Here is a 22,613-nt window from a genome sequence, read left to right on the forward strand (position 1 = left end):
GAGCTGGTTGAGGAAGACCCGGCCGGGCCGGCGGGGACGGGTTCGAGTTCCTCAACAACGAGAGCGTCGAGACCCAAATGAGTAAGCTGACCAAAGGCGAAGCAGCAAAAATCGCCGCAACACTCGCCGGTCGGGTCGAGTTCGACACCAGCAGGCAGCTCAGGAACATCATCGAGCGGCACCGGTGAAAGTGGCTCGGGATGCATTATGACTCCCTTATGGCCCCGATAACTTTCCCCTTCTCAGGCCTCCTCACCGCGTTCCTGGGTTACTACCAGGTGGTGCCCGGGCAGATCTGCCCGAACGCGCACCGGATGATCGCGTGCTTCCCGCAGATCTGCGGTTGACACAACTTGGCCTGCACCATGGAGCTCTTCAATTTCATCTACCAGGTGAAGGTGTTGGCGGCCACATACGGGGGCGGGTACCTAATGACCCAATCCCGGGCGGACATGTGCTCGATCGAGGGCATGCCCGGGAACAACCGGGGATGGAAGAACCGGCTATTCTCGGTGAAGTACGAGCAGTGGATCCTCCCGGTCGAGAGGGTCTGGAGTCAGCGCTTTTGAAAGCAAGTCATCCCAGCCGAGACTCCGGCCCTCAAGGACGCGGCTACTAAGATATCCGGTGAAATCTATGAATACCGGATCTTCAAAACGCCCGAGAGCTACGAGGCGGCCGACCTGCCCGAGCCGGTGTATGACGTGCCCGAAAAGTACAAGCCCGAGCCTAGGGGCGTAACGATTGCAAGGATGCCCGCTCGGGGCAAGCGGAAGGGAAAAGGTCTAACACTAACCATTCCTCCCGACCTTAACACCCCGAACGTGTTTTGAACCGATCTAACTGCCTTGTTCTTTTTGTTTTGCAGAAATGGCGGGTTTTGGAGATGAGGACGCCCCTCTACCCCCGGTGGCCAAGATCTCGCTTGGCAAGAAGAAGCCGAAGACCAAACCGGCCGGGGAGAAGGAGGTTCCGCTTGCCCGACCGATAGTCGCGCGTCGACCGTCACCACGCCCGAAGGCTACGTGGTGGATGCGTCTAAGGTCCTGGTCGCCCGGTGGCGGTCGGCAAAGGCAAAGAGAAGGTGGCGGAGAAGGACGTGGCCGGGAGTGGCGGCCTGAAACGCCGTCGGGAACAACGCAGCCCGAGCCCCTCGACCGGGGGGAACAAGGACGGCATGTCCATACTTGCCCGGATCGACAACGCCGGGCCGACCAAGGAAGACCTGGGGAAGCTGACCCCGACCCAGGTAGCCGAGAAGATCGGCTACGACCTGGCCGAAGTAAACACGTTTCCTTCTCCTAATTTTTCTGTGCAAGTGTCTTCAAACGGGCTAACCCCAACCATCTTTCGTATTGCAGATCTCCCGAGCGGCCCAATTCCTTCAACAACGGGCTCTGCAGGCCAATGAAGTCGAGGCCCTGAAGAAGATCGCCAACCGGCGATTACAGGAGATCCGGGACCTTGAGGCTGAGCTCAAGAAGACGAAGGCGGAGCAGGATCTCTCGGAGAAGGTCGCCCAACAGGCGATCGGGGAAGTGGCCGAGCTGAAGGCTCGTCAGAACGACCCGGACGAATTGGCCCGGTTGCTCTTCCGGGACAACGAGTCGGGCACCCGATTCCTCCGGTCCGTTCGGGGCACTGAGGTCGGGGAGAAGCTGGTGTGGACGTTTGGTCGGTGGGCATACAAAGCCGGCCAACGGAAGATGCGTGAACGAACGCAGAAGATCATGGAGCAAACGCTCGAAGGAGATGATCTTCAGCTGGTTCTAACCATGCTCCCTCAAGACATTCCCGACCCGGGGCCTCCGCCATTCGACCCGAAGGAGAAGATAACTGAGACGAGCGGAGCCGTAGCTACCCCGAGCGAAGCGGAGCCTTCGAAGAAGGGCGAGGCCGAGCCTGCGAAGAAGTAGAAATAGGTTTTACTTCTTTCTTGCATGTGACCTTGATCGGGAGCCCGGTCCCGAGTTTGTACCGGGCACCTTTTTGATGAATGAAATTCGTTTTTTTTTTGTCCAACTTGTATCATTCGTCCTTATTTGCTTTCAGTTATACATGCACCGAACATCCTAATGCTCGACCTCATGGCCTTATGGCCTGGTCATGCACTTTTCGACCCATTCAATGCTCGACCTTGTGGCCTCATGGCCCGATCGTGCATCATTCGACTCATTCGACGCCCGACCTTGCGGCCTTATAGCCTGGTCGTGCGTCTTTTGATTGGCCTAATGCCCGACCTCGCGGCCTTACGGCCCAGTCGTGCATCTTTCGACAGGAATTCCGACGTTGTGATGGCCTGCCCGATCAGGTTTACCCGATCTCCCGGCCTTGTCGAAATTTTTGAAAACTGGTAAGCCTCCTCGATCGGGGTGTTCCCGAGCGACGGACCTACAGCACTTTCTTCATCCCAGCCCCCACACTATTGTGCCCTTGAGGCACGAGTGGGTGCGATAGTGGAAAGAAGTTTGACAGATCGGGGAATTATGCTGGGAGCTCTGGCTTTCCCGATCGGTGGCGTGACCCAAATGTCCGCCGAAGAGGAGTGCATGTGACCAGTCGATGGACTCGTCCGGTCGAGGTAGCGTGATGTGGACTTGACCTGCGTGTAATGAAGGTAAAGAAAATGACCGATCGGGCCGCCGTGTGCAAACGGTCGAGCAATCACCGATCATATATACATTGAACCTTTCCGCTCGCAGGCGGTTGAAAAATATTTACAACAATAAACTTAAATACAAGCGACGACCGGGACTAACTCGCAGGTCAAGCCCCCACTTCGTCTAAAATTACAAAAAATAGGCTAATGCCTAAACATAACGAGGTGCTCGGAATTCCAAGTCCCCTCGATTACCCGACCGGTTGTTGTCTCCAGTCGGTATGTCCCCGGCCGTACGACAGCGCTGATGATGTACGGCCCTTTCCAATTCTGAGCTAGCTTTCCACCTTCCAAAGGTTGACTGGCCTCCCGTCGTCGTAGAACGTAATCTCCCACCTGAAAATAACGAGGGTTGACCCGGACGTCCTTGGAACTCTTGACTCTCATCTGATACTCGGCTATACGCCGAGCGGCTAGCTCTCTCTTCTCCTCGACCCCATCGAGATCCACGACCATCGAGTGTTCATTCTCCTCCGCATTGTAAGTTCGTTCTCGGTCGGTCGGGATCCATGCCTCGATCGGGAGTCGGGCTTCTGCTCCATAGACAAGTGCGAATGGGGTCTCCAAAGTAGCCTCTCTCGGGGTCGTCCGATAAGTCCATAAAACATATGGCAACTCATCGGCCCAACTACGACCGGCCGAGTGTAGCTTCTTTTTCAAACCCTCTAGAATTGTCCGATTTGCGTTCTCCACTTGTCCATTTCCCTACGGGTAAGCCACCGACGATCGGACGTGAGTCGTCCCGATCGTGGCCAAGAAATTTTGGAAATACTGGCTTACAAATTGGCGGCCATTGTCGCTGATGAGATGCACGGGTACACCAAAGCGGGAAATCACATTGCGCCATAAGAACCGAGCACACTGCTGAGAGGTAATCGTGGCTAACGGCTCGGCTTCAATCCACTTGGAGAAGTAGTCAATGGCGACGATAACAAATTTTCTCCGACCGGAGAGCTGAGGGAAGGGTCCCAAGATGTCCACCCCCCACCTAGCGAAGAGAATTGCAGTCGTGATCGGTTGGTAGAAGGTACCCGGTCGTCCAGGCATCCGGGCAAATAATTGGCACGTCTCACATTCCCGAGCTAACTTCTCACAGTCCAGCTGGAGGGACGGCCAATAATACCCGATCAGCATGATTCGACGTGCTAACGATCGGCCTCCTTGATGAGACGAACAAATGCCCGAGTGCAATTCCTTCATTACCAGATCGGCCTCAAATGCGGTCAAGCAACGCATAAGAGGGCCTCCATACGATCGCCTGTAAAGACGACCATCCAAGACTTGGAACCTCGGGGCTCTAAGCTTGGCCTTCCGAGCACGCTGGGGGTCGTCTGGGAGTCGACCGTGCTCGAGGAAATCCTTCAGATCGGTGATCCAATTGTCTTCTACCGGTTGAATTGGATTGACCGGTAAACGATGGATGCTGTGTCTCGGGATCACCAGAATCCGGGCTATCTTCGACATGTGTTCCGGAGCGTCTTGGGCCAATTTGGACAAGATGTCCGCATCGGCATTATCCAATCGGGGTATGTGCCGGACGGCATACCCCCGGAACTGGGTAAGCTTCTCCATAGCCAGGTCTCTGTATAGCTGTAACCGTTCTCCGTTCACTTCATAATCCCCGAGAACCTGCCCGACCACGAGCGCGGAGTCCGTTTGAGCTCGAATGTACTCAGCCCCCAAGTCCCGAGCACACTGTAAGCCGTTAACAAAGGCTTCGTACTCGGCTTCATTATTGGTCGGATGGAACTGGTACATAAGGGCAAAGTAGACCTTAAATCCCTCCGGGCTCGTGACAACCACTCCTCCTCCTGCCCCTTTCTTGCTACTCGACCCGTCAGTAGCCAGCGACCACCACTCAGCCTCGGGATCCGCGACCTCGGGGGGTCGGGTATCCCGGGCGGTGCACTCGACCAAGAAATCTGCAAGGGCTTGACCTTTGATGGCTGGTCTTGGTCGGTATTCGATCGCATACTAGGTCAGCATTAACGCCCACTTGACTAGGCGACCGGATGATGAAGCAGTTCGGAGGACTGGCCCGATCGGCTGATCGGTCAAAACGCGAATCGCTCGACCCTGGAAGTAGGGAGCTAACTTCTACGCGGCAATGTACAAGGCATAGACGACCTTCTCTAACTGGGAGTACCGGAGCTCGGGACCATGTAGCGCGTGGCTTACATAGTACACCGGTCGCTGGACCCCTTCCGGACCGGTTCGGCAAAATACTGCGCTTACTGCACGATCGGACACGGCGAGGTACACGTCTAGCTCTTCTCCGAGCTCGGGCTTCGAGAGCACGATTGGTGACATGAGGTACTCCTTTAGCTCATCGAAAGCCGCTCGGCATTCGTCATCCCAGACGAATCCATTGACTTTACGCAATACCTTGAAGAAAGGTAAGGAACCGGCTGAGAGCTGCCAACCGACCGGTCAATTGCTGGACTTCCCGAACGGTAGAAGGTGGTTGCATGTCCAGAATTGCCTTAACCTTGGCCGGGTTGGGCTCGATTCCCCTCTTGGTCATCATGTAGCCGAGGAACTTCCCGGTCTGAACCGCAAATGTGCACTTGGTCGGGTTCAGCCGCAACTGGTAATTCCTGTTTTGCTCGCATCTTCATGGTGCATCATTATTTGATGATATCCCTTGAATGCATCCATGAAGCTCATCAACTCGGCCCCGGCCGTCTCGTCGACCATCTGGTGTATGCTCGGTAGTGGATACGGGTCGAGCGGACAGGCCTTATTAAGGTCGGTGAAGTCAATACACATCCTCCAAGCTGGGGGCTTAGGAGCAAGAACAATATTGGCCACCCACTCGGGATAAATCACCGGTCGGATGTGTTCGATCGCCGCCATCTTCTTGACCTCCTCTTTGACAAACTCGCGGCGGTCGGATGAAAGGTGCCGGGTCTTCTGTACGACCGGCTTTGCTGCAGGATCGACGGCTAACTTGTGACAAATTACCGATCGGTCGATCCCGGGCATATCTTCGGGTCCCCATGCAAAGATGTCAGCAAACTCTCGGAGTATTGCCAGAACTTCCGCTCGGAGCTCGGGGGTGAGGGCCCGGCCAATCTTGATCTTCATGTCCGGTCGGTCCTCGGACAGGGGGACTTCCTCTATTTCCTCGGAAGGCTCGGGTTGTTCCTTCCGGTTTTTAGATTCCTCTTTGGCAATCGTGTTCACCCGGGAAGACGGACCGGAGTCATGTCTGTTGACCGCTCGGGTGTAACACTTCCGGGCGGATTGGACATCGCCACGGACCACACCGACCCCATTGGGGGTGGGAAATTTCATGCGCAGGTGAGGCATTGAAATTATCCCACCAATCTTCATGATTGCGGGTCGGCCTAAGATAATGTTGTGGACGCAGTGCAGGTTGACCACAACGAACTCCAACTCCGTCCTGATCGACTTCGGGGATGTGCCGATCTCAACTGGGAGCATTATTTTCCCTTCGGGGTAGATAAGCGCCCCGGTAAATCCCGACAGTGGTACACCGACCGGAGTCAGCTCCTTCCTATCGAGTCCAAGCTTTTCGAACACGTCCAAATAAAGGACGTTGACACTGCTCCCAGTGTCCACCATAACCCTCTGGACATCCGTCCCTTTGACATCAATTGTGACCACGAGCGCCTCCATGCCGTGGTCACCGCTGCTAGGTTGATCTTCGAGGGTGAAGGTTATGGGTTCCATCTTCTGCCTCTTCCCGGTGTCTCGGGAGTCCACTATGGCGACCGGGCAATTATCCCTCGGTCGGGAAGCGTCATCCAATCCACCAAAAATAACGTGGATGGTCGGCTTTCCTGCCGGTCGGCTGCTAGATAGGGAATCAGGATCCCGTCGGTCATCTCTTCGATCATCTCTTCGGTCCTGACCCGACCGATCAGAGCGTCCATCACGATCAGAACGATCGGTGATGAGAACGCCGGTGATCTCTCCGATCGGTATTCTTCTTTGTCTCTTCTCTCTTCCCCACACACTTGTCCAACTTCCCAAGATTGAGCAGATCTTCCAACAGTTGGCGCAAGTGGGTACACTCTTCGGTGTCATGCCCGGCACATCGGTGGTAAGCACAATGCTTACTCTTGTCGGGGCCGTCTTGATCGGGATGGGGGAGTTTGATAAGATTGCAGGACTGGGCGTATTGCATAGCCTCTGCTGCGGATCAGTTCAGGGCGGTAAACTCACCAGGCCTGGTGCGGGATCGGGGATGATCGTCACTCGATCGATGTTCCGCCCGGCCGGGCGGTTTACGGGACGAGGTCCCGACCTCTTGGGAACGTTTCACTGCGTTCGCCTCGCCGACGTTGGCATAATCTGTGACCCTTCGAAGGGCCTCTTCGTACGTGGCCGGGGGGTGTAAGATGAAATCCTGGTAAAGATATCCCGCCCGGAGGGAAATGTGAAGCATGTGGGTGGCGGTGGCGTCGTCCATGGGCTCGACTTCCCCGACCGCTGCCTTCCACTTGATGAGGAAATCGGTCAAGCTTTCCCCTTCGAGCTGCTTGGCCTTTTCCAAGTACATGTAGGACTTTCTCACCACCTTGGAGGTGATGAACTTTCTCACGAACTTGATCGCCAAGGCGTTAAAATCTGCAATCAAGGCCGGCTGCAAAGTTCGGAACCATTCCGCCGCCCGACCGGTGAGCGTGGAATAAAAAGCCCTGCACATCACGGCGTCTGATACGCCCTTCAACATCATGTTGCCGTAGAATTCGTTGACATGGACCTCAGGGTCCGTACGGCCATCATAACTTTTCTCCCCGGAGACCTTTAGATCGAGCGGGTATGGCTGGGCCATCACCTCCGCTATAAAGGGCGTCCTGAGCAAGGACGATTGGTCGACCGGGGCTCTCAGAGGGTGCTCATTCCGGAATTGAGCGAACTCCGCCTGGAGGGTATGCAGCAATCCTCGGGTCTCGATGAGCTCGGCCGTCTGGGCGGCTTGGGCTGTGTCCCGAGCGCGTTGCCGACGGTGAGATCTCGACCCGCTATGCCCAGATGAAGCCTCCTAGCTAGCCTCCTGCATCTGTACGTCTTCCGACTGCCGGCTCGGGTCTTGGGGTCCCAAGCGTTGTCGCATCGCCAGTCGAAGACGGTCAAAAGCCACCGCTCGGGTAACTTCTTCGGGGTCCTCCGCTCGGGCTGGAACCTCCGGTGCTTGCTGGGCCTGCTGTGGTGCCTCCATCGCATCAGCACCCCCCGACCCCAACCGCGAACGAGCCGAGCGTCGAGCCCGGGAAGTGGGCTGATGCTGCGGCTCTACATGTGCGGCCGGGTAAACTGGAGGGGCGGCGGCTGGAGCCGTGTACGCAGGCGTGTAAGGTGGGTAGCCAACCGGTGGTGTGTAATACATCGGTTGACCGAGCCAGTACCCGTACGGTTGAGGAGGGACCGGGTACGGATATTGGCCGGGATATGGCATTTGCTGCTGCTGGTACTGTTGACCAGGTGTTGGGTATCCCGGTTGGATGTAGTTCACCGGCTGTTGGGCGGCCGGGTATGTATTCGAAAGATGGGGTGGCGAAAGGTTGAGGTTAAGGTCCATTGTCTGACCTTGCTGCTGGTCGCCTGGTGGTCGGATGAGCTCGCTGCATCCGCCTGATCGTCAGCGAAGTTGTTGTATGCCTACGGATACATGATTGCTAAGAGACCGGGTGCTCGTCAAGACGATAGCTTTCTTGCACGGGTCCCCACAGACGGCGCCAAAATGATAGTGTTAATTGCCACGTAATGCGGTAATTAAGTAAATATGAGACCAATTAAAGCAAATAAACAACTCTTATTGATCACAGTGAAGGCCCTAAGTACAATCTAAGTGGTTGCTCTGAGTACCGACTGGCTGCGGTCAGGATTCTCTAATAACAACCTATCGATCGTCCAAAAGTCCCCCACACTGTCGCTATCGCGGGTATTTATAGCCGCGGAGCCGGAGACACAAATCCGGGCGTCCGGCATGCTGCCCACGTAGCAGCCATGTGTCGCCGTCCCGGGTGCCTTGCTTGTCAATGCGTGGAGTCGCCACGTGTTCCTCGTCAGCTCTCTCGCTAAAGGGCTACCGCTCGGTGGTCGACACTGCCACTCGGGTAACACCCGGTCGGATCCCGACCGGGTTCTTCACAAGAAACCCGACCTGTTACCTGCAAAGACAAGAAGAAAAGGACGAAGGCACACCGGTCGGGGTAACGCTATGTCGGTCGGGGTATTCCCTACCATATTTTAATGAGGACTCAATTAAGAAAACCCAACAAAGTTGAGTTCTTAATTAAGCACAAAAAGTCGTTTAGGACTAAATTGAAAAAAATCACTATCCCTTGGAACATTTACAATTCATCAAAGTACTTGAGGGGTGACTTTAATATTTTAAAGAGTATGCACAACGGAAATTATGGTAACCTTGTTTTAAAATTTATTTGCGTTAACTTTGTTCTTTGAGAATCTTAAGTTTGCTTGTGATAATATATAATGAAAATGAAAATAATAAAGTAGAGAGAAATTTTATACTGGTTCGGCCAACACAGTCTATTTCACTCTTCGCCTTCGAACTCCTAAGGAGGATTGCACTATCTCTTAGTACAATATAGGACGTTTAAGCATTGAACAACAAGATGGCCTTGAACTCCACCAGGTTTTTCGACTATAACCAATCTACCACGCCTCTTTCTACTTCTAACGAGTAGAGTTTACAAGTTTGAAAAAAATAGTTATTCTTTCTCCAACCGAGAGATCTTGGCTTGAAATGTCTTGATCTTCACAAAGAAAGCGGCACAAATTTATTGAGATTTGGATTTTTTGAACTTTGAAGCTTTATCTCTCTTTCTTACTGGTCACTAGTGCGAAAAACACTTGAAAGTTTTGAATACTTAGAGAGTTCTTATAAATTGACCAGCTAACCTTCTATCTCTTTGAGAGAAGGTATTTATAGGCATTTAGAAAAAAGTCTGTTGGAGGGAAACCAATATCAAACAGCTATTAACCAGTGGGTAGAGACTAGCGGGTAATCTGGAGGGTAGGTGACTTGTCAGACTTTCCAGCCGTTAGTGACTTATTTTGCGCTGAACATATCTTTTTGTTCTACACAAAATGTCTTGGCTTTCAAGGAAAAATCTTTCTTGGGATGTGTTCGTAGGACTCACTTTGCCTTGGACACATTCACCTAAGATATTAAGGAGTGGGTAGAGACTAACGGGTAATCTGGAGGGTAGGTGACTTGTCAGACTTTCCAGCCGTTAGTGACTTATTTTGCGTTGAACGTATCATTTTTTTTCTGCACAAAATGTCTTGGCTTTTAGGGAAAAATCTTTCTTGGGATGTGCTCCTAGGACTCACTTTGCCTTGGACACATTCACCTAAGATATTAAGGTTTCGAACTGTTGACTTAGAGAATGTCTCGAGCAGTTCTTTTCGAATGGTTAACTAGGTTAACGCTTTCGAACCTTGAACCTTTTACAACCTCTCGGATTCGAATTGTTGACATTACCATTCGGTCCGCTTTCCACTTCGAAAGGTAGGTCCTTCCATCATTCGACCTTTGCGACCTTTCGGTTACGAATGGTTGACTTTACCATTCGTTCTTATACTTTTCGAATTTTCAATCTTCAGTCTTCTTGTCTTCATCTCGAGCTATGCGAAAGGTAACCATTCGAGTTGTTTGTTGAGACTGACCGAAACGTGACCGTTTGAGTTAACATTCGGATTGATTTGTTTAACATAATTGTGACTACTCGAGATTCTATTCAGACTATTCGAATGTGAACAGAGATAATCCTAAGTCTAGAATGTAAAAGAATTGGAGACTAAAATTACTATCATTTGTTATTATCAAAATCTGAACACAAAATGTTCCTACCACTAATTAAGCACAAAAATTCGTTTAAACCTAAATCGGAAAAATCACTATAGTCGAGAACTAAATTGGGTATTAACTCAAATTTGCCTCTAATACTACGATTATGCCAAATTTGGAGGCCTATGGATGGTGTTACACTATTACCTTATTGTTAAAGAATGGTGCTCAGACTTTAATATGTTATTAACTGAGAAAATAGAGAAACTTATCGTCTAATGGGTCAAATTCATGGGATTACTTATCGAATACTACAATCTAATTTTCTTGAGAAAGATTGGAGGAAGAATTGGAAAGCACATTCGGAGTGATGATGTCAGTAGCCTGGTATCTAGAGGGAAGTTTTCTTGGCTTTGTGTGGAGGTGGACATCACCAAGTCATTATTTGCTAAAAAATATTATATGCACTCTCATTTCTTACTCCCAATTTGAGGATTTCCTCTCACAAATTTTTAATGTAAACATATTCTTTGGGATCCACATAATAAAAATAATCAATCTTTATTTGACATGTCATGAAATAAGAGTGAGAGAGTAAAATTTGGAAGTACATATAATAGAACTCTTACTTGCTAGTATAGATTATTGCTGAACAGGATAATAGGAAAGATTAAATATGAAAGTGTACATTTTGTCTGTTTAAAGTGTGGGGTTTATGGCCACAAGAAGGACCAATTTGTGATTGTGCGGTAGATGAAAGAAGCAACAAAGGCGATCGAAAGCAGCCCAAAGAGGTGCGACACGATATGATGCTGCCATAGGGAAGGGCACTTGCTCATATTAATTTTCTAATCCTCTTTCTCATTATCCATAGCCTCGTAGAATTTTCATTTTGACGTACTAGGTTCTTTGGTAGACCTACTTTGAAATACATCTTCGCATTTCTCAACTCTACTATCATGCTCTTATGTAACCTCGAGAGTGTGGTTGAGTGAAAGGGACTCATCCATCCTTAACCAAAGATCTTTAATCCTTGACTTTGAAAATGAAGTAGCTTTAATCTCCAGACTAATTATCCCACCCAAAAGAAGTACATACAACTCAGCAAGGGAATTAGTCACTGTGTCGGTGGAAACCCTAGGTATATCAAAAAAAAATCATGCCCTTATGCATTTTTGGATTATGGGACTCATTTACTAACAAAATAATTAAGTTCACTCCACATATTTTGGAGAAAATGTGAACTTATCAACATTACATTCATTATCTCTTTCAATGTGTAATTTTTACATTCAATAACACCATTTAATGGAGGTGAATGAGGTGTCGCTCTCTCATGAACAATACCATGATGTTGGGCGCAGTAATTACCAACAAGTGTCTCATACTCAACACCTTACCCTGATCACTATTAAGTTAGCAACACCTTATTAATTTTTCTATTAAATTAGTTATTCACTTCATTCTTATAATATAAAGGGAAAATAACACTTTTTTCCTCTGAGTTATATACTTATATCATTTTTTTTCCTGAGTTATTCAAGTAGATATTTTCCCCCCTGAAATGTTAAATGGACACATTTACCCTTAAAATAAATATTTCATTTATTTTTCTTCTTCAACAAGTTATGATCATGATTTGGTTCAAACCGAACAGACATTATAGCAACCAAAACAAAATATTTCAATTGCAATTTAGAAGTGAAACCCGATATTTAGAGTTTATCAAGATCGCGAACCAAAACGGCCGATTCATGTTCCGAACTGGAAAAAATAAATACATTTATTGTTGAATTTAGACTATTTTAAAATAAAGACAGTCCAAAATCGTGAACCGGATCCAGAACCGCCGATTTACGAATCAGGATCCAGTTTTTTCGAATCATAAATTTAATAAACTGAAATCCAAATATTGGGTTCTGATCTGAATCATAATCAGAAACTTTCAATTCGATTATTATAGTGCTCAGTTCAGTTCGAACCGAACCGTGATCATCCCTAAGTATACGCAATAATTTGTTGGAGAAGAAAAATAAATAAAATATTTACTTTAAGGGTAGAAATGTCAATTTAATATATCAGGGGAAAAACTGTCACTTTTAAAATAATTGAAGGGACTAATGTACTTACATAAATAATTCAGAGAGAAAAAATTTTATAAATATACAACTTGGGGAAATGCTATTTTCCCTTATTATAAATATAATGAATTTATCCAATATTTCATATTTGTCCTTAAGTAATTACACAGTAACAAATGCTATCAATAAAGATAGTAAAATATTTATTACCACATATAATCACATACACCGCTATAGATTAATTTAAGTGATTTTTCATATTCCTTTCAATTGATTTAAAAAAGAGTTCTTGTTAATTTTGTTTCAACACAAACTTAACATTTGTGATTAACATTAATTTGAAAGGTAGGAATATAGTCCATGATAATTAATCTGAATACAATTAAAATTAACTTGTCCTAATCTAGCATTATACAAATTGATAGACTCAAGCAAATAAGTACTCACTTCTTCTCATTTTTACTGTCTAGTTTGGTTAACGAGATTTGACTAAGTATGGTATATCCAATCAAGACCTTTATAAATTTTTAAAATCTTTTAACGACTTTAAAAGCTTGATTGTATTTCATCTAGACTTTTAAACTTGTAAAGAGTCTTTAAAAGTATACCGATTTTTTATTCATACTTTTAAAAAGTTTTTAAAAGTATATTGGTATTTGATTCAAACTTTTATAGTATCTTTAAAAGTCTATTGGTATTCAAAATTTATTAAATTTTATAAACTATATTAGAATATGATTCCTGTAGACTTTTCCTTTACAAATATAAATAGTTGAAATTCAACCATCCAACCCCAACTTTTCAACTTTCTCTACAGACTTTTTTTTTTTTTTTGTCTAAATCAGACAAACTTTTTTTTATATATATATCTATTCCTATCAAATTTTACGGTACATTTCAAAATTTTCATAAATACTCATATACTTTTGATTTTTATCTTTTTATTTTCACAAATATATCTATAAAAAATCATAGTAAAAATTTTATTATTGCAAACAACTAGGTTTTAATACGGTCTCTTGTAGGCACATTTTTGTCTTATACTAGTTGATTTACCATACTTATTAGACTTATTTATGTTTATTGAGTTCGTATTTTTAGTTAGATTAGGTATACGTGCAAGTTTGATCACTGTAACACTTGCACTAACTTAACAATTTGAATTTAGAGGGCGTTTAATAGCCAAGATCAAATTTTCTATGGAATTTTAGTGGTGGAAAATAATTTTCAACTAGAAATCCAACTAGTATATCTAGCTTAGGAGATAAGATTATTTTTTTGAGTGATTGGAAATGTATAAAATTTAGTCATTTATGTACTTATCTTTTTTGGAGCAAGGTTAAAAGCGTCCCTTATAAATATATATAAAAAAAATATTATGTCCTCCAATTATGAAAAACAACGGCGGTATTTATGGAAGGAATTTACATCTTGATACATATGGCGACGTTGTGCTATTCTATGTGCTCTTCCATTTCAACATGTGTAGTATGTATATATAGTTGTTAACAATTCTGAGTGTTATACATATACATACATAAAAATATATATTATATACTCCCTCCGTCCCGAATTGGTTGTCTCATTTGCTTTTTGCATGTTTTTAAGAAATTTAAGTGAATGTTATGTGTATTCCAATTAGCCTCTCACCTTTCTCACTTTTGGAAATAAAAGCAATAAAGAAAGCAAAAGTCGTAAGAGTAATTTGTAAAAAGTAGAAGGAATAAGGGTCAAATAGGCCACCGCACACGATAATGCAATTAGACCATTGAACTCAAAAAAAACTACAATTAAGTCCCTAAACTAACACATTTCAAGCAAATTGTCTAATTTGTAGGTTTTCCCCATTTCTAGCAGGTCACCTAATTTAAAATATTTTTAAAAATAATAATTATTTTTTTTAAAACCAAAACAATAATTAATTAAAATAAGCTATATAAAAAAAAGAGTTTAAAAAAAGTAAAAAGAACATCATCTCCGCAGAGACGTCTCCGGCCATGGCCATGGCTTCTTCTCTTAGTCTCTCACTCTCTGCTCACTGTCCGAAGGCGAAGGCACCAAGCGGAAGAGGAAATTGCGGAACGCCGGAACTGTCGACTGCGAACTCCGAGTCTCCGACCAGCGGCCGGCGACCTGCGCGCTGTCAGTGCGGTTTGGCCTTCTCCAGTTCTCTCGGTTTCTCTGCAAAGTCGAAGCGGAAGTTCGGAACTGCCGAATGCGAACTCCAAGTCTCCGAGGACGACCCGCGCGCTGCCAGCTCCGGTCTCTCTCCCTACTGGCTACTCCGGCGGAGACGATTGTTTTTTTATTTTTTATTTATTTTAGCTTATTTTAGTTAATTATTTTTAAAAAAATATTTTTAAAAAATATTTTAAATTGGTGACCGGTTAAAAATGGGGAAAACCTGGAAATTGGACAAATTGCTTGAAATAGGTTAGTTTAGGGACTCAATTGTAGCTTTTTTGAGTTCAGTGGCCTAATTGCATAATTGTGTGCGATTCGATGGCCTATTTGACCCTTATTCCAAAGTAGAATGATGGTGATGTTCAGTTTTGGAAATAGGACAACATTTTGGAACAAACTAAAAAGGAAAGTAAGACATGTAAAATGAGACAGAGGGAGTATTAGACTTTTAATAACTTTGGTAGACTTTTTAATATGATTTAAAAAAAAAAAAAAGTTTATAAATGTTTGTCCTTCAAACTTGACTCATACAAAATTGATGAAAGTTTAAAAGATTCTAAGAAAGTCTAGAAATGTTCTATAAAAATCATTTAAAATTCATCACTTTAAAACTCTTTGACAATCTATAAAAGTTTTGATTGAATACACTCATAAGTTATTTTTAATTCAATTTTCATAATTTTAAGTTTTGTATTAGTATATAAAATAAAATTTATATATTTATAAATTGTATTAAAAGTACTATTAAACACCAAAGATGAATGAATTTGTTTGACTAATAAATAATAAAAAGAACAATGTAAAATGAGACAAAGGGAGTAAAACCTATCATTTTTTTTATTTTTTATTTTTTATTTTTTTTGCAACAAGAAAACATATGAACATCCTTTTCCTATATGCATTTCAAATTTTGACAAAACTAGATTTTCAAACTCAAACACCCTCCTACTAAGGGAGAGAGATTATATGCTATACAATTCAAACTCTTTTAAAAAGTTGAATTATACAAACAAAGTACACTTTTAGAATCAATTTAACATTCAACCGTTATCCATTTTGGATGTATAATATATATCAAATTAATATCTCACTTAAAAAACAAAAACAAAAACAAAAACAAAAAAAAAAAAAAAAAAAAAAAAAAAAAAACTTGAATCGATTTGATCTAATACAAATAGAAAGGAGACCCCATCATTTAAATGAGAACTTAAATCTGCATTGACCCAATCCAAATTGAAAAGCGACCCAACAGACATCCTTTGCTAACTTTTTTAACAGGAAATTGATGAATAATGATATGATTGATTTCGGCAATTAGGCATCTTTTAGCAGAAGTGAGATGTTTTAGATGCATGAACCAAAGATGAACCAACACTGCATAGTATTAGAGGCTATAAGGATATTTGCATATTCCATTGTCACAACTTGGAGGACTGAGTCATGGCTTTGCTACTTGCAAATGCAACTGAAAAAAGTCAAATACAGCTCTGAATTTGAGTAAGATATCCTAGGATACAACTACTGTGAAATTTAAAAGTGACTGACAATGTACAAGATGAAGCATATGCTAGATTTGTTTGAGCATCTATAATAGTGATTTTTTTTTTTTTGAAGAGTTTTTGTAAGTATGATTAGAAAAGAAAAAAAAAAATTGATCTGACACTTAAAAAAAACATATGCTCGCGCCAGCCATGCACGACAGTTTCTCTCACACACTCTTTTCAAAAACTCATTTTTGCATAACAAACAAAATTTGTTCTCTCCAACATGTCAGTACTCACTGTTTTAAAAACCACAAAATATGCACTGATTAACAACCTCATTAGTGAGATTTCTCTACCAATAATTATACACTTCATCATCCACTATTTCATTTAATTTCAAAAATTCTCTCCCCATTTTATGGACTCACCATTTAACTCCACTATATTTTTATTTTTTTCATTTTTTTTAAATAAACATACATGCATTTTAATTGAAATAATAATTATAATTATAAAATTAAAATTAAAATACTAATTCTTTAAAAAATAAAATACAAATATCGAAATTAATATATATATATATATATATATATATATATATATATATATACACAAATATAATAATTTTATTTTATTATTAATATGACAGCAACTCCGAATCGCCCTTGGCCGTATCTGCCTCTATTTTTTTTTCTTTGTTTTTTTTTCTCCTACAAATTGTTTTTGCAAAAGAAAAAACTACCATGAAACCCAAAGCCCTGTTCACAAACAAAGCCATTTATTTTGTCTATACAAAAACTAGAGAGCCACAAATGGTATTGCTCTTAACTGTATATTTATGAAATTAAAATATAACTTCAAATGCCCTATGCTACAGGAGAAAATTAAAATGAGGTTAATAAGAGCTCCCCTAAAAATATAAAATAAAAAAAATTAGATAAATATATTGATTAAAAATAAGATATACAGAATATATTTCATGTATTTGAATTTTTATAGCAAAAATTAATAGAGCCCGTTCCCATTTTAAGTCTCGAGGAAAAGGAGAAAAAAAAAAAAAAAACTAAATCTCAGCTAAAAATAAGAGCTGATATTAAAAACACCTTTCATTTCAAATGATCCATTAATACATAGATCCACACTCAATAGGAAGGACATGAATTTATATGGCTTCAAATACTTCCCCACAACAAATCAGGTAAAAAAATACCCAAAATTAGTTCAACATCTCATAAAGACCATCATCAATCATTCATATTTTCCCTTACGTACTCATAAGCACCTTCCCACTTGAAAAAAATGGTGACACCCAACACAAAATAAAAGCTGCTTTTCTGCTACTAAAATATGAAGTGCATTCCAATCGGCCAATGGATGGATTTACTCAAAGGTGTCATCATCGTCATCTGGTAGAGGTTGGCTTGCAGCAGCAATTAGCTCAGCCTCGTGCCTAAAACAGAACAAACACAACCAATTTAGAACCACATCTCCTACCGAATCAATGAACATCGCAACAGGGACAAAAATTAGGAAGGGAGACAAGGAAACAAAAACGTACTGCTGTTGTGCAGCTAAGTCAATTTGTACTTCTGGAGGAGCAAGTGCGGGCGACTCAACAAAGTGCAAGTTCGGATCCCTAATAAAAAAGATATTTCATACTCAATCAGATCATCAAATGCCACATTAAAACCAAAACCATTCAATTAAATAAAAAAGATAATTTTGCATTCAATCCGAATCATCATACATACATATATATATATATATATAGTTTGACTAGTCATACCCAGCAAGTTTCCTGGCGAGGTAGAGGAAAGGCTTCTCAAAGTTGTAATTACTCTTTGCAGATATTTCGTAATACTGCAAATTCTTCTTCCGATGAAAGGTAACCTGCTTGGCCTTAACTTGCCTGTTCTTCACATCAACCTTGTTCCCGCAAAGAACAATGGGAATGTTTTCACAAACACTAATCAAAAGAACAAAAAACATTAACAACAACCACCATATTAAAAATGAACAAACCTACAAATTTTAAATTAATATTAATATGATGTATACCGGCAAAGATCACGGTGCCATGTGGGCACATTTTTGTATGTCAATCTAGCAGTTACATCAAACATGATAATAGCACATTGTCCGTGAATACTGAAAAAAAAAAAAAAAAACCATCAGACGCTAACCTATCACAGCCTTGGCAAAATCTATACTATATTAATTACAATATTAAAGCATTGTAACTAAAGAAATGAAAATGATATCAAATTAATCACTTACTAGTAACCATCCCTAAGACCACCAAATTTTTCTTGGCCAGCAGTATCCCAACAATAAAATCTGATTTTTCCACAATTTGTGAAGAAATCCAATGGATGCACCTCCACACCTATGGTGGCTGCATCATACAAAAGAAAAATTAAGACTTTAAAGTGCTTTATAACAAATTTAAAAGGAAATAATCTTAAATCTGGAAGACTAACGTTCATATTTCTTCTCGAATTCACCAGTAATGTGCCTCTTCACAAATGTAGTTTTTCCTGCCGAATCCCATCATTGTGAAATTTAATAAGAAACAAAAATAAACTGAATAAACTCAAATTCAGTGACTGAAAAATCCCACATACAATAATGAAGCAAATCAATATAATAAATCCTAATCCTTTTGCAAACAGATCGAACCAAAACAGTATGACAATATTAATTGGAAATAAAAAACTATAGTAAAACCAATAATTGAAAATAAAAAACCATAATAAAACCATTCCTGTACAATTAATTCATCAATTTACACAAGGCTACATCAATCAAGATAAAATAAATCCAAAATTAATAAAATGAAACATAGACTAAGGAACAATTGAATTAGGATATATGCCCCAAATCAATTTCTTAAAAATAATAATAATAATAATAATAATAATAATAATAATAATAATAATAATAATAATTATTATTATTATTATATATAATTCAAAAACCAAACTCACCAGTTCCACCATCACCAACAATTACAAGCTTAAAGCTTGGGTAATCAACTGTCTGCTGATTTGGAAGTGCCTAACAAAATAGCAGAAAAATCAAAAATTAAAACTCAATAATGATAATTATCAATTAAAAAGAATACAAAACAAAAAGAAATCTTACCATAGCGTCGTTGCTTGGTTAGAGCGAGAGAGCAAGAGACGGAGGCTATAGAGAGAGCAGAATGATTGTCTTGAGAAATTTCGAGATTTAGGAGAGTTTATATATGCAGTGGGTGAAGGGTTTTTCAGAAAACCTAGACTATAATGCATGTAGCTTTATCCTAACGCGATATTCTGGACCGTCGGATCAAAGTTAGTGGGCTTCGAGTAGATCCTACGCAGATGTAATGTCACGTGAAAATCACGCAGATTCAAATTTTGAAATTTAAACCGTTGGTGGATATTTTATTTTTAGTTTATTTTGTGAGATTTATAGACTTTTCTATTTTTTACATTTAGGTAATGGCTCTATTTGGCAAACCTAGTTGAAAAGGTATAAGCTAGGAGCTGAAAGCTAAAAAGCTATAAGCTCAGAGCTGAAAACTGAAGAGCTGTTAAGCTAGCTGCTATAATTGAAAGTGTTTGGTAAAATTAGCTTTTTGATAAGTTGATAAATGTAAAAAGACTAAAAATGACATTTTTATAAAATTTAAATTAGTTTGTTACATACTCCGTATTAAAATTTAAGGGGTCGTTTACTAACTTGGAAAAATGGAGGATTTTCCAAAAAATGAAGAAATTGAGAAGTGGAGAAATGGAAAATTGGAGAAGTTGTTTACTAAATTTCTTCTTCCAAATTCAATCTCTATCTCCATTCTTCCTCTTTTAATACAAATTTGGAGAATAGATAAAAAGCTTTCTCCAAATGGAGGAGTGGACACGGGTGAACAGTAAATCGCGTGAACAGTGCACGAGGTCCTGGGATCGGATCCTGCGTGTGGCGCTTTGTCTGTGTTTTGTTCTTCCCTTTCTTTTCCCCTACGTGGCTACGTCTTCCTTTTTTTTTTTTTTTTCATTTCGTCCTTCTTTCTTTCTTCTTCTTATTATTATTATTATTATTATTATTATTATTATTATTATTATTATTATTACTATTATTATTATTATTATTATTATTATTATTATTATTATTTCCCCCCACCCCCACCCCCCACGTCTTCCTCTTTTTTCCATTTCATTTATTTCTCTTTTTTTTTTTATTATTATTATTATTCCCCCCCCCACCCCCCACATCTTCCTCTTTTTTCCATTTCATTTATTATTATTATTATTATTATTATTATTATTATTATTATTATTATTATTATTATAGAAATGAAAAATTGGAAATAGGGAATGAAAATTAGAAAATTGAAGAAATGGAAAATTGGAGAAATGGAGATAGAAAACTGGAAAAATGGAGAAATGGAAAAATGGAAATGAAAAAACAGAGAAATGAAGTAAACGACCCCTAACATTTTGTCTTTTAAAAAAATTAACATTTTGAAATAAAACTATTAGCATAATCATGATCTAGCTTCTCATAATAAAATAGCAATATTGTTACAAATCTCATAATAATAATAATAATAATAATAATAATAATAATAATAATAATAATAATAATAATAATAATAATAATAATAATAATAATAATAATAATAATAATAATAATAATAATAATAATATTTGCAGTGAAAGTTGCGGATAAAGGAGAAGAAAAAAGAGTTTTAATTGAGAATGGTAAATTATGTCATTTCTTTAAAATAATAAGGATAAAGATGGAAAAATAGTTAGGAAGCTAGGAGCGTAGCGTTCCAAAATAAGCTCTTATTTTAAGCTAGGAGCTTATTTTGGAAACATTACCAAACAGAGCTTATAGCTTATTAGTAGCTTAAAATAAGCTATAAGCTCCTAAATAAGCTCTGCCAAACAGAGCCAATCTCAATTTTGTCAGATTAATTCTAAACCAACAGAACCTCTTAAGAGTTACTGTAAAAATAAATCGCGAGTTGCACAACCAATTTAGTGGTCAGATTCTAATTTTCATGTGCGCACAAGTAATCCAATTCAAACCTTCCATCATACTTCAGTCTTTTTCCCATCATGTCTCTAGTGGGATTCATCAGCTTCATTTTTCTTAAGGATGATTTCTCCAAGTGAAAGTTGGTTTTAGCGGTGATGTTTTAGTGAGTGTCGTCCTCTAGGAATGGCTATAAGGGAATTGAGTAGAGAGATGTTAAACACAAGATCATCGAGTGTTTGAAAGCTAACCAAAATGGAAGTTTTGTTTGCATAGACACAACTATAAAACAACTAAATGATTAAGTAATAGACAATGATAAGTTAGAAATGTGACAGGTTTGGCTATGGTAAATCCATATTCTCATAGGTGAAGCACCAAATCCAATGACCTCTTGCATAGTTGGACCCTAACCAAACAAGAGTCAAACAATTCTCCAATTTCACAATCACATTCATTCTAGAGACATTGCAAGCCCTAGGTTTTTCAATTGTAATATATATTGACATTCATACAAAGCAATTCAATCTAAATCCCTAATTAGTTTAACTACTCATAATGGAATTAACAAACTAAAAGCAATTGAAATAATGCACAATGAATTTGACTTCAAAAGTAATTTATAAAGTACAAAAATAAGAAATAGATAGAAATCCTTACTTTATTGAATTTGTAGAGGGAGATTGGAAACTGTCACATTTCTAAATAGTCTTACTCTTGAGAAAGGGGAGTTAGAAGGAAATGAGCACACAAGATGTTTGATTTATTGCCTCACCTAGTCTAATTGCCATGAGAATGGGATTAGAACCTTGGTGAGAGTTCAATGTCCACGAGAGTGACATTGGCATTGACTTAACTTCCTTGCATTCGTTGTTGAACATGGTTTAGCCTAGAATCTTAGAACACTAAGAAACATTCGTACATTGCTATTTGATCTAAGTCCTCTCTTTTATCCTTGACTATTACTTGATCATTTATTTGTTTTATGATTGTCTCTATGCAAACAAACATTTCAATTTGGTTAGCTTTCAAACACTTAATGATATTGTGTTTAATCCCTCTCTACTCAATTCCCTTATAGCTATTCCTAGAGGACGACATTCACTAAAAAAAAAAAATCATCACTAAAACTAACTCTCAAATCACCACTACTTTATTGAATTTGTAGAATGTAAATTTGAAATTGAAAGTGAAAGTTGCAATTACATACGGTAATCTCCCTCTAAATCTTCTCCAAATATGATGGAATATAATGGAATTTTTTGTTCTAAAGGGTTTGTATGGAGAGTAGATGTAGAGGGAGATTGAAAATTGAAAGAAAGTCTGAAAATAACGCCTAAAGGCTATTTATACTTTTGGAATCGTGTCATTTTAACTGCTTCGAGAATGCC

At 40.9% G+C, this 22,613-nt stretch overlaps 1 protein-coding gene across 1 annotated transcript; it reads right to left on the reverse strand.

The window, feature by feature from the left end:
- Window positions 1-17,282: 17,282 nt before the first annotated feature.
- Window positions 17,283-19,451, reverse strand: LOC109174649 (GTP-binding nuclear protein Ran-3). The gene is made up of 8 exons (XM_019323922.1): window positions 19,342-19,451; window positions 19,185-19,254; window positions 18,678-18,734; window positions 18,475-18,592; window positions 18,256-18,345; window positions 17,984-18,163; window positions 17,756-17,833; window positions 17,283-17,647 (listed from the first exon to the last, which is right to left on the reverse strand). The coding sequence occupies exons 1-8, from the start codon at window positions 19,342-19,344 to the stop codon at window positions 17,578-17,580; spliced, it is 666 nt and encodes a 221-aa protein (XP_019179467.1). The 5' UTR covers window positions 19,345-19,451; the 3' UTR covers window positions 17,283-17,577.
- Window positions 19,452-22,613: the final 3,162 nt, after the last annotated feature.

Source organism: Ipomoea nil, unplaced genomic scaffold, assembly GCF_001879475.1.
Source record: "Ipomoea nil cultivar Tokyo-kokei standard unplaced genomic scaffold, Asagao_1.1 scaffold0642, whole genome shotgun sequence".
NCBI classification, from domain to species: Eukaryota; Viridiplantae; Streptophyta; class Magnoliopsida; order Solanales; family Convolvulaceae; genus Ipomoea; species Ipomoea nil.